This window comes from Orycteropus afer, unplaced genomic scaffold, assembly GCF_000298275.1.
Source record: "Orycteropus afer afer isolate SDZICR_OR568_19922 unplaced genomic scaffold, OryAfe1.0 scaffold00104, whole genome shotgun sequence".
NCBI lineage: Eukaryota > Metazoa > Chordata > Mammalia > Tubulidentata > Orycteropodidae > Orycteropus > Orycteropus afer.
Window position 1 is genome coordinate 64,972 of NW_006921691.1, and position 12,128 is coordinate 77,099.

The 12,128-nt window shown below is 37.9% G+C and overlaps 3 protein-coding genes across 3 annotated transcripts in view; 1 reads left to right on the top strand and 2 right to left on the bottom strand.

Annotated features, from left to right (window-relative positions):
• AK6 (adenylate kinase 6) overlaps positions 1-5,924 on the bottom strand; it is a 32,822-nt gene extending 26,898 nt beyond the window's left edge. The window contains exons 1-2 of the mRNA XM_007943317.2: positions 5,897-5,924; positions 3,917-4,009 (exon numbers count right to left, since the gene is read on the bottom strand). Of these exons, the coding sequence (XP_007941508.1) occupies positions 3,917-4,009; positions 5,897-5,924 (121 nt within the window). The remainder of the gene's footprint in view (positions 1-3,916; positions 4,010-5,896) is intronic.
• TAF9 (TATA-box binding protein associated factor 9) lies at positions 2,136-2,933 on the bottom strand. The gene has a single exon (XM_042781314.1). It carries the CDS (start codon positions 2,931-2,933, stop codon positions 2,136-2,138), a length of 798 nt encoding a protein of 265 aa, XP_042637248.1.
• Positions 5,925-6,367: 443 nt separating the features above from the next.
• The window catches only part of RAD17 (RAD17 checkpoint clamp loader component), a 93,635-nt gene continuing 87,874 nt past the window's right edge, over positions 6,368-12,128 (top strand). The window contains exons 1-4 of the mRNA XM_007943361.2: positions 6,368-6,413; positions 7,605-7,708; positions 9,618-9,878; positions 11,051-11,134. Of these exons, the coding sequence (XP_007941552.2) occupies positions 6,368-6,413; positions 7,605-7,708; positions 9,618-9,878; positions 11,051-11,134 (495 nt within the window). The remainder of the gene's footprint in view (positions 6,414-7,604; positions 7,709-9,617; positions 9,879-11,050; positions 11,135-12,128) is intronic.

The window sequence follows — 12,128 nt, forward strand, 5'->3', positions numbered from 1 at the left end:
CTATGAGTCAGGGCTGACTCGATGGCACACAACAACAACAACAGAGAATGTGAAAGTGTTTGTATGGTTGGGGAAGGGGTAGGTGATAGGGATCAAGAATGGGCAAGGATCACTGCCCATGTTTTAGGCATTTTACTCTGGAAATGTCTGCTAACTATGCAGCAGAGGATCCAGTGGGCCAAGAAAATAGACTAGTTTTCATTACAAATTCAAGAATCATTACTACATGGGAGTGTGAGTATTAATAAAGGGAGGGGCAGGATTAGAAGATGGCTGCAGTGAATTCATAAGTATAGTGGCAGGCAGAAGACAGCATGTGACACAAAGACTGGGAGAGAGCAGTGTTAGGCTAATGAAGAAATTAGTTTGAAAGGCTACCAGTGGGAGCTGATAAGGGAAGAGAAAAACAGGATATAGGTTAGAGCTCATGTCCTCTAAAGGGGCAGACTGTTAATATTTTAGGATTTGTGAGCTGTAGGTTTTAGCTCATAGGCTCAAAATGTTAGTAGTACTGCAGGATGTTTAGCAATCCTAGACTCTACCCAGGAGCTCTGGTAGCATAGTGCCTAAGGCACTCGACTGCTAACCAGAAGGCTGGCAGTTTAAACCCACCAGCCACTCCTTGGAAGGAAGACGGGGCAATCTACTTTCATAGTGATACTGCCTTGGAAACTCAAGAAGGTGTCGCTATGAGTTAGGTCCGACTCGACGGCACATAACAACAGCAGCCTCTACCCACTAGATGCCAGGAGTAACACCTCCCCTGCTACCCTACCAAAAATGTCTCTAAGGGCAAAATCACCCGTGGTTGAGAATCACTGTTTCATGAGTAGGTCATTGTATGGTTTCCCTTAAAATAAATCATTTAAAAAAATGAGATGTGCATACCTCAGAATATTTTCTAGATATTCAAATAGTACCTGGGTAGAAAAATACTTGGCACATTATGAAAAACCTTATAAAGTGCTTCACCTAATACCATGTCAAATCAGACTAGAAATTCTTAATCTGGTATCATAGGAGAAAAAATACCATCAGTATTTTTAAGGCTTATAGTCCATGAAATGCTATCAATAAACTAGAAAAAGCATGGTCAGGACTACACCATCATTAGTTTAAATGATGCAGAAGGCCCATGTAGAATAAAAACCCAGAGAAGAGAAAGACAAGCTTTCCAAAGTGGACTGTCTTGGTCTGGTGTTACCATTCCTCTGAAAGCTGTTCGTGATAAAACAATTATCATTAAATTAGGAACTGAGTGGGAGAGATTAGAACCGGAAAATTGAAAATGACTGCTACATGTGATTCTGCAATCATTGGTCAAAAACGGTAACGTTCCCCATGCAAGGGTCAAAACCAAATTTCATACATATTGGAGAATACCTAGCTATGTACAAAAGAAAATAAAGATCTAAGTTTTGAGACACAGTAAACTAAATGACAGAGTTGGATTAAAAAAAACAGAAAACAAAACATGAGCAGAGAATCAAGAATACAGCAAACAAAGATGCTCAAAATTGACCTTTAAGAAATACGAGAGAAAAACGTGAGGGGGTGGGCAGAAATACTGGGAGACACTCAAGGTCTTTATATATAACCAAAAGTGTAGAAAACTGGGACCTAGGAAGAAGTTGGGCAATTGAAAATAAATCCAAGCAGATTAAGATTCACTATGAATAAAAATCCTAACCAAGTGCTCTCTCCCAAAAGGAGATGTGGTTATACTTCAGAACTTTGAGTGAACTGACCATAAGAGTGACTTAAACACCAGACTACTGTGATCTAAACATCTGAAGACAATAGAGGTGACATTCTACTGGCAATGAGACTGCAATGTCAACTCCTTGCAACTGCTGATTGCAAAAGGGGGAAACTGCTTCCAAAACAGAATTTCCAAAGTACCAACAATCAAATTGATGAATGACTTTATTTTTTACACTTAAAGGCTGATGAAAAACCATAACTAATTCTATTTAAAAAAAAATCCAACATCTCAATTGAAAAGTATGATATTTACTCATAAAATGCCAATTAAGTTTTCTAAGACACAACTTAAAAAATATCCAGCATGCATGTTTAATTTCAATACAATGGATTCAAGACCAACTATACATGTTACATGCATCAAGGCTAGATTACAAATTATCATAGTCGTCGTCATCAGCATCATCATCATCATCATCATCTTCACGTTTTCTTTTCAATGCATTTGATGGTTCATTGGCAGTATTTTGTGATGACACCATGTTAGTGGTAATAAGAATATTTTTGGACCCAATTAATGATGGATTAATCAGAACATTCTGAACTGCTGATGCTGCAGGAATTGATGCTTTTACAGCTGGGGACTGTGAAGTGGGCATCTGAACCGTAAACCTTTGCCCTGTAAGGGACATTGGCGTCCCTACCTTAGTTGAGACAGACATGGTTTGTGGGGTTGGTGTGCCTAGCGTGGGAGTACTAGGTCTGCTAGTAACTGAACCAACACTTAACCGTGGAACTGTTATTCTTCCTGCAGAAGCAGATGTCTTCTTCTGTAAGGACTTAAGTCTATAGTTTGGAGCAGTTAAACAGTACCTATCAGGTGGCAATCTGGGACCTGAATATGGCTTGATCAATGGCAAAGGGGTTTGATTTCTTTGCCTTGCAATATCTAACAAAAAATCTCTTGGGGGAGGAGAGGTAAAAGACTGGTCAGCACGACACTGGATTGCCAATCGTACATCATCTGCATCAACAGTTGCTTTCTTAGCATGGCTTGAATAAATTTTTGCATCGTCTAGAATTGTAGTCACGTATCGGAAGGCAAACTCCAACATCTGATTTATAACTCTTGGCTCATATTCTGTAATCCCCATATCCTTCAGGATTTGTGCCATCATCTGTGCATCTTTCGGCATGCTCTTGGGAGAAGTCATCTTGCCAGACTCCATGCTATTCGGTGATCAGACTTAAGATCATTTGAAAGAAATATGTATATTAGATCAAACCTGAAATAGTTACATTAGTGGCAACTGTCAGGAATTTAAAAAAAAAAAGTATGTTCTTTAATTTTAATGAGGCATACTTAAAATTCTCTGAGTTTCTACCCTGTAAAAATCATTATAAGATATAAAAAGATAAAGACATAAATAAGAGAGTGATCAAAGATTAGCGGAAAATAGTAAAATTAAGTATAAACATGTATTACTTAGAATATATGCATACTGCATGCAACTACCAAACTAATCCTAGAAAACAGCACAGGACCATCATGTTCAACTACCTACCGAGTTCAAAATAATCTGTCCTTTCAGAGAGATCAATGCCCTCATCTTCCTCATCTATATGCTCAGCACCAATTGAAGTTCAGTGTTCACTCAACATTCTCCCCTCTCTCACCTTATATTCAAATTCTATCCATCCTAAGTATAATTAAAGGCTTTGAAGCCTTCTCAATTATTTCTGTTCGTAAGAATTGGGGGGCAATTTTAGGAGGAAGTGGAGAGATGATCAAAATAGCTAGGACATAGCTCTGGACACCAAACATTTTCTAGTTTTAGGAGTTCCCCAAAGAGTATAAATTCTTTAATGGCAGTCTCTCTTCGCTTTTTGTAAAGAGAGGTGTTTCTCAAAACACCTAGTACTAATAACACACTCCACTATTCTTGTTGTTGTTGTTGTTATGTGCCGTCGAGTCGGCCCCGACTCATAGCGACCCCTCCTTGGGTTTCCGAGGCAGTATCACTACGGAAGTAGGATTGCCCAACCTTCCTTCCGAGGAGTGGCTGGTGGGTTTGAACCGCCAGCCGTCTGGTTAGCAGGCAAGTGTCTTAGCCACTATGCTACCAGAGCTCCTATTCTTAGCAGGTCACAAATAGGTCCTCAATACCTGTTTTTCTTTCTTTTAAAAATCTAACATCAAAGTACCCCTTACCTTCTTTAGCTAAATCACCCACATTAATGTATTTCAGTCCTGATCTTGATGCAAGTTCTTTGCCTAGTGTGGTTTTTCCAACCCCTGGTGTACCTGTAAGAAAGTCATGGAAAAAACACAGTTTGTGAAATATTACTTATCAGATGTCAGCCATCTATCTGCCTTTAAGGTTAACAACTAAAATGAAAATTTTCCTAATAAGCAATTATATAAAAATATACAGTATGACCTAATAGAAATTTCCCCAAACCAGCAGGATGTCAGAATCATCATCCAGAACACTGTATCCAATTCTCTAGGAGTAGGAGCTCAGGTGATTCTGATGTCAATTCACAAAATGCCTGCCACCAACTTGGAACTGCTCAGAGTAAACTAACCATTTCAAACCAATCACCATCACTTGTTCAATTTACTAAGAAGAACATGTAAATTATTCATAGAAAAACTTTAAGCAGTATAAACAAGTCTCATTATCACTACTTGACTCCCTTATGCGCTTCCCTAGAACCTACCACAATAAAACAATTCCTTCAGTAACTTTGCAATGGAAGTCCTATATGTGCTATGATATACACATGGTTATATTACCATATATTCTACATAAAAGGTAACACACTATTGTTTTTCATCTTCCCTTTTACATTATATTTCCAAATAATCAAATACATAATATTCAGTTACTTATGTTTGTTGTTGTTGTTGTTTGCCGTTGAGTCGGCCCCGACTCATAGCGACCCCTCCTTGGGTTTCCGAGGCAGTATCACTACGGAAGTAGGATTGTCCAACCTTCCTAATACTACTCAAATTCTGAAACGTGAGCATTATAATTAAAGATAAATCAAGTCATATGCAGGTGAATAAAATTTACCTTAAGTCCACTATAAAACACCAAGGCTGAACCACAGAATTACGTTTCCAATAAAACACTCATATTTAGACTTCTGACAATAGGGTGTAATATTATAAACCCTAGATACTTTGACTCAAACATATCAGATGTAAAATCTTCCCCTTAAAGAATCTTACAGGCTAAGCATTCATCTGCTGTGGAGTATATCTGCAGCACCTGTGCTGTCAACTATCATGTTTTATTAACTGACAAAACTCTTTATTTCTTCGTTTCCACAAAGAGCGTCGCCAAGTTTTCTTTGCAGTATCATCTACACCCATTAGATTTTCCCATGAATGTCCTATGATGCCATTAATTGCTACAGTTTTCTCAACACTTTCAGAGAAATAACTGGCAATAATACTGCTTTCAAGTCTTTATGCAGCATTTTCGCTTCCCTCTCATACAGCAATGTCTTGAGTATGGCTCCAAAGACCCACAAGAGCCCACAAGAGTTTTTCAGCCCGAAAAACCTGCAGCATCTTCACACGAGAAACGACCAGAGATGCTCAATAAATGCCTTTTCTCCTTAAAAAGAAAAACAAAACAGAAGAATAGAATCAAAAGCCTCAGACACTAACACAACAAACTTACATAGTAAACTAGTCAACTCACACCACAAATATTCTATTACCAAAATCTGTTTTGAATGGCGTTTCAAGATGCAAAAGAAAATAAAAGGGAACCCAGGAAGGCCTAAGGACTGAAGATCCACCGATAATAAATCTACCAAGTGCCAGACACTGCTTTACATTCTTTTCCTATAAAACCCCACGACAACTCGGCCAAACTAAGGATCAACAACCCATTTTACAAATAAACAGAGACCCAGAAAGATTGAGTAGCTAGCGAGGTGCTGGATTCATCTACCTTTCTTTCACCTCACCAACTCAATTTACGTTCCGCGTCCCCTTCCCCCGCAACGCTAGCGAACGCCCAATCCGCAAGGGCTGTCAACTGCCACGCCACGCGGCACTCCACTAACGCGGAAACAGAACACTGAGAGGCCCCGCTTCGAAGCCCGAGGCCCAGAGCACTAGGCGTCCCTTGTCTGCCCCGCCATCCAACCGCACCCAGCCGCGCGCCCTGACCCGTGAGCAAGATGTTCGGCCGCAACATGGTCCTCACCGCGATGACAGTGACCGCCCCAACACACGCTCTTCACGCACAACCGGGAGGAGCCGGAAGGGGCGGGCAGCGGCAAGCGCCAGCGGCCCTGGAGTCCTCGAGTTCCTTTACAGTGCTCCCGACCCGCCTCTGCGACCTAGCCGCCAGCCATTGGTTACTTGGCCTTCTATGACATGATTCCATCTCGGAGTCCGAGACAGAGGCACAGTCGGGTTCGCTCTTCGGGTCAGGCAGTGTGCTGGATGTCTAAGTCGCCTGTTCTTTTGGCGGCTCCCGCCCTTCGGGTCGTGTCGCGGAAGTGCCCGCCGGTCTGGAAGGTCCCCAGGAGGCGGGACGTCTAAGAGGCTCGGTGCTGAGCTGGGGTAGAGCCGGGTGGCTACCCTTCCATCTGGAGCAGAGCCTGTTCTCTGCCGCTCCTCTCTGCCCAGGAGGGGATGCAGCTCCCAGAAAGTAAGGCCACTGCGAACACAGCTCTGATATATCCTAGAGACGTTAGGCCATCTCTGCCTTCGCACTGTCCCAGCTTCCGTCACCCCTCCTTCTGACCTACCCATCTCACCTGGGGATCAGAGGGATAGTGGTGCAGAGCCTTGTCCTGGAGCCGGAAACGCTAGCTAATCCTGGCTCTCCACTCATTAACAGCACTATGTTGTCTGAGTGTTTGAGTTTAGTATTCCATATGCAGTGTGTGGGGTGATGGTGGGTCTGGTGAGAGGATTGTTGAAGGTCTTTTTCACCTCTGACATCTCATTCCAGGAATCTGGTATCATCAGGGACAATTACTTGATTTTTAAAGGAGGTAAATGCCTTCTTGTTTTCATAGAACGAATTGAGTCCTGACTATAACAAGTCTGTCGACCTGTGAACGACATTTACTTACCTGGCTTTTTCCGTTTGTGTACCATTTTGAAACTCCAGAACTAAAAACATCTCTGATTGTGAGCAATATTTATTTGTTTTGTTTTCTAGTGTGTGGGAGAATTTACACATTATAAGTTAAGCGTGCTTCCAAACTATATATATAAAGGAAGTCCAATACATCTTCCTATGTATAGGTTTGTTGACCTTGAGTAATTTTTCGTGCGGCTAACTTAAAATTGGTAAATTCACTAGTTTCCCTAGACGTTAAAAATTCTGAAAATTGAAAATGTTGCAAAAAAATTATTAATAACGTGTTCAAAGAAGGAATACATTTATAGAAAAAATTTTATGATAAATTGTTCGCCAAAGTAGGTGGTAAGCCAGTTCATTTTTTTGCTGCTTTTTGCAATTTTGGAAATGAAGAACTGCAATTAAATTTGAAATTAGAAAAAAATTAATTATCATTATAAAAACTGCTGAAATACAATTGTCTGGTTGTTCTTAATGACAAAAAGTAGGTGCACAAATAAAATAATACGTATTTTTTCCAACAACTGATTTTTTAACTTGTGTGGAAAACTTTCCATTATTAGTATCAAAAATGGGTTAATTGATATACACTTACTAAAAATAAAATTTATATTTGCCTTTTGATTTCTTGCTTCACCTATGTTTTACTTTATTCTTTCACTAGTTCTTGAGCCTTAACTTTATTAAGTTGTTGATTATATCAGTATATACTGATTACTAGAATTTATTTTATGTTTACAGTTTTTCTTAATTTGAGTTTCTTCTTTTTTTCCCCCCTAGGTGAATTATATTTTAATGTACTACAGATTATATACTATGCATGGAAACTGTCAAAGTTTATAATGTCAAAAACTATTCTTAGACCAAAGCTATCTTCCCCAAAGGTAAAACACTAAAATAACCATGTAATAATTGCTTCAAACAAATTAGAATTTGTAAAAAAATACATTTTATTGAAATATAATTTATGTACAGTGAAATAACACAAAACTAAAGTGGCATGGGTCAATTCATTTTTTTTGCAGTGTTCCCTCCCCTCCCCTCCCACCCCTGGTAACCAACAAAGAAAGGTTCCTTCCATATGTAAACCTTTCTTTGACTTTTTACAACAGTGAACTAATGCTGTATTTGTCCTTCTATGGTTGACTTAAGGAGCTCTGGTGGCGTAGTGCCCGAGGCATTTAATTGCTAACCAGAAGGCTGATGGTTCAAACCCACCAGCCACTCCTCGGATGGCAAGTTGGATAATCTACTTCTGTAGTTATAATTGCCTTGGAAACCCAAGGAGGGGTCTCTGTGATCCGACTCCATGGCAGTGGTTGCGTTTGCGTTGCATGATTGACTTAATTCATTCAGCATAATGTCCAAGTTCATCCACGTTATGCGGTGTTTTGTAGACTCCACATTATTCTTTAGTGTTGCATAGTATTCTGTTGTGTGTATGTACCATAGTTTGGTTATCCATTCTTCTGTTGATGGACACCTAGGTTGTTTCCATCTTTTTGCTATTTTAACAAAGTATTTTTATATACCCTCAAAAATAGAAGAAATGTGCCACAATTTTAGTGCCAGTGACAGTATTTTAAAGAGGAGGAAATAAATTGGGTAGCTATGACTGGAATTTTCCCCCCATGGTATTTCTTTCTTGTCTACTGCAGTTAATGTTCCTATCCTCATCCTTAAAACAGAATGTGTGACTTTGCATTCATGATGTACATATAAGCCCCAAATTGCCTCCCTTGACTCTGCTTTCAGCTCTAACTTCTGATTTTTTTCTCCTCCAGCATTGTGCCCCCATATAGTTCACAACTAATAAATGGCTGAATATTCCTGAAGGACAATCTAATCTTGATTCCTTCTTAGCCTGACAGGAAATTCCAAAAGTCAGATGCTAAATTTTCTAGATTTATACTGTTGATTCTCTGTAGGCATTAGTTTAAGAAAACCCATGTTAAAACTTCTAATTATTAGAAAACCTTTTTAATACACCTATATTTTTTCATTAAAATTGCTCAATTCAGCCTTTTTCTCTGCATACTTATGAAGGATCATAAAGAAAAGGAAATACTGGAGGTAAATGTAGACAGATCACTAGTTTGTATAGACCAGAAGAAGGTGAAATAGAATGTACTAGTTGTCCTGCTTTATTTTCTCCGTGTTCTTTTTCTTAGGCATTTCTGAAGGACAAATCTCATCCTCCCTGGAAAACTTGCCTCAGTTTTATAAAAATATTAGTTGGTTGATGCACTGAAGAAAAAATATAATCAAGTCCTCATTATAGACTATTCACAGCATTAGGGATCCTTACCCTCTATTTTCACAAAGTCTTAAAGCCGATAAGGATTATTTGGATATATGAAGTGGTTCTTGTGAATGTATTAACCTGGCCAGGGTTAAGATAGATAGTTCATTTATTTATTTATGTTGCTTCAATTTTTTGTAGGCAATTTTAGTATTTGTATTTTAGTCCTACAAATGAGTCGTTTGCTTTTTTTTTTTTTAATCAGCGTGTTATTATCTGAGACTATTGTAGTTACTAATGAAAATTAAGTCTGTATTCTTCACTCTTTGTATGATATTGATCCTTACTGGCTACAAGTAGACATCTGTGCGTTTGTACTTACTGTGAAGCAGAAAAATAACTAATATATAGCAAGCCAGTTTTAATTAAAGAGCTAATTTGTAAAATTTTAATTTTAAGTGTTATAGACATGAATATTGTGTTTCTATAGTTCATTTATATAGGGAATAGATGGAGAAAATATGGTATTTACATGGCTTCTTGTGTTTCAGGTAGCAGACTGGGTAGCCTCATCATTTGATGATTTTTCAGAGAATACAAACATTTCTACTGCTCTTACTACCTCATCATTTGATGTGAATAACAGAAGTCATAGAAGAAAAAATGTTCCTTCCACAGTAGAAAATAGCAGATTTCCAGCTAGAAAAAGAGGAAAGCTGTCCTCTGTAGAACAGATTTGTGGTCTAGAAAATTCGAAAGAACATCTGCCTGAAAATGAACCATGGGTTGATAAATATAAGCCAGAAACTCAGGTACTAAACAACATGTAAACATGCCTATATAACTGAACTTTCAGGTTGATCAGAGCGAATGGGAAGGAGAAGAATAAGTAATTTTAAATTATTAGTCATAAAACTCTTCATTCTAAATACATTAGAATAAAACAATAATTTCTAGAATTTTTTCACATTCTAAGACGAGGATTTTCTCAACAGCTGTTTAGAAATTGTACTATTGGTTATTTTTCTCAGATTTAATTTAATCCCCAGCTAGATTTCATGTTTGTTTATTTTTGCCAAGTGCAATACCTGAGCTCTGGTGGCATAATAATTAATGGATTCAGTTCCTGATGCAGTTTGAGCCCACTAGCTGCTCCATAGGAGAAAGAAAAGGCAGTCTGCTCCCATAAAATAGCTTTGGACACCCTGTGGGACAGTTCTACGCTGTCCTATAAGGTCACGATGAGTCCGAATCGACTCAGTGGCAGTGGGTAAATGCAATACTCTTCCCAATTCCCTTCCAAAATGTCTACTGTTGAGGTGTTTGTTGGGGTGTTCATTTAGGTAGACACCATTGGCTACACCACTGCAGCTGTAATCTTTATGGAAGCCCATTGCCTGGCCTAGATCTTCCCTGCTGCTGCTGGGTGGACTCACACTGCCACCTTTCAGTTACTACTGAGCACGTGCTGTCTTTGCCACCCAGGCACCTTCCAAAGTTTAATTCTGGAGTTTAAAAACATTTTGTAAATTGCAGACTTGCCCCAAATTATCATGCAATGGTGTCAGCTTGAAAAATAGAGTTCTATCATGATAATAAGGCGCTGTGGTGGTGTAGTGGGTAAGGCATTTAGCTGCTAATCGTAAGGTCTGTGGTTTGAACTCACCAGCCATGCTGTGGAAGAAAGATGAGGCAGTCTGCTTCTGTAAAGACTTTGAGCCTTAGAAACCCGATGGGGCTTGCTATGAGTTGGAATTGACTTGATGTCAATTTTCTGATTGACTTGATGTCAGTGAGTTTGGTTTTTTATCATGATAATGTAAAACTAAGTATAATGAAAAGGACTTTTTTTATTAGAATATGTCATATTACATGTTTGCTTTTTTTTGTCATTAAAAATATTGATTTAGATTAATCTGTGCTAATTCACCAAAACTCTTTGAATTAAAATGCGTTATCATTAAACTTGAAATTTTTATCTTAGCATGAACTTGCTGTACATAAAAAGAAAATTGAAGAAGTTGAAACCTGGTTAAAAGCTCAAGTCTTAGAAAGGCAACCAAAACAGGTAATTAAATAAGAAATATATTTAAAAGTGTTTAACCAACTGCTTCTCTGACTTATTTGATTGTAAGAAGATAAACTTTCAGGATGAATTTGTTTAAGTCCAAGTCACCTTCCCTGACCTTGCCACTTCCAGCCTCACTTAGAGGCTCAGAGACTGAGTTTTCAAACCTTTTATTTCTACCTCTTTTTCCCTCTATGTCATGTCATCAGCATAATACACAGCAAATTAGTTAGGGTGCTAATATTTTTATCACATCAGATTATTTTTTTTACAAAAACCATTAGGCAAATTACATGTTAGTTTTTGTACTAAAGATAGCTTAAAACTGTCATCATTCATTTTAGGCTGATGGTTTTTGTTTCACTTCCTAATTCCACAATTACCTTTGACCCCTAAGCTAGAATATTTTCTCTTCTCTGTTTCTTTTTTGACTTTTTATTTTTTTAAGCTCTTCAAACATATAAAAAAATATGTCAGGAAATAGTAGTAATTACTATTGAGTTATATAGATAAGTCCAGTGGACCAGTCATTTCTTATATAAATAAAATTGGTGTTACTATCGTTTTTTTTTTTTTTTCTTCCAAAAAAGAAATAGAGAAAAACAGGAAGAATAGTCAGTAAATACTCATATACCCATCATTTTCCCCTATAACTATTTAAAGTAAATTATAGATGACACAGGAGTGGGTAACATTTCATTCTATTGCATATGAGATCACCATGAGTTGAAGCTGACACGACAACAACAAACAGTGACAATAATAGACAGATTTTTATATACTTGAATATGCCTCTGGATTTTTTTTTTTAAAGAGAATTTTCTTAATTAAATATATATACCATAATTACACCTAAAATAATTAATTGTAATTCTCTATTGCTATTTAATAGTTTATATTCGTATTTCTTCAAAATGTCTTTATTATAGCAGGTTTGTTCAAGGACCATACATTGCATTTGATTGTTATATCTCTTGTTGTTGTTGTTGTTGTT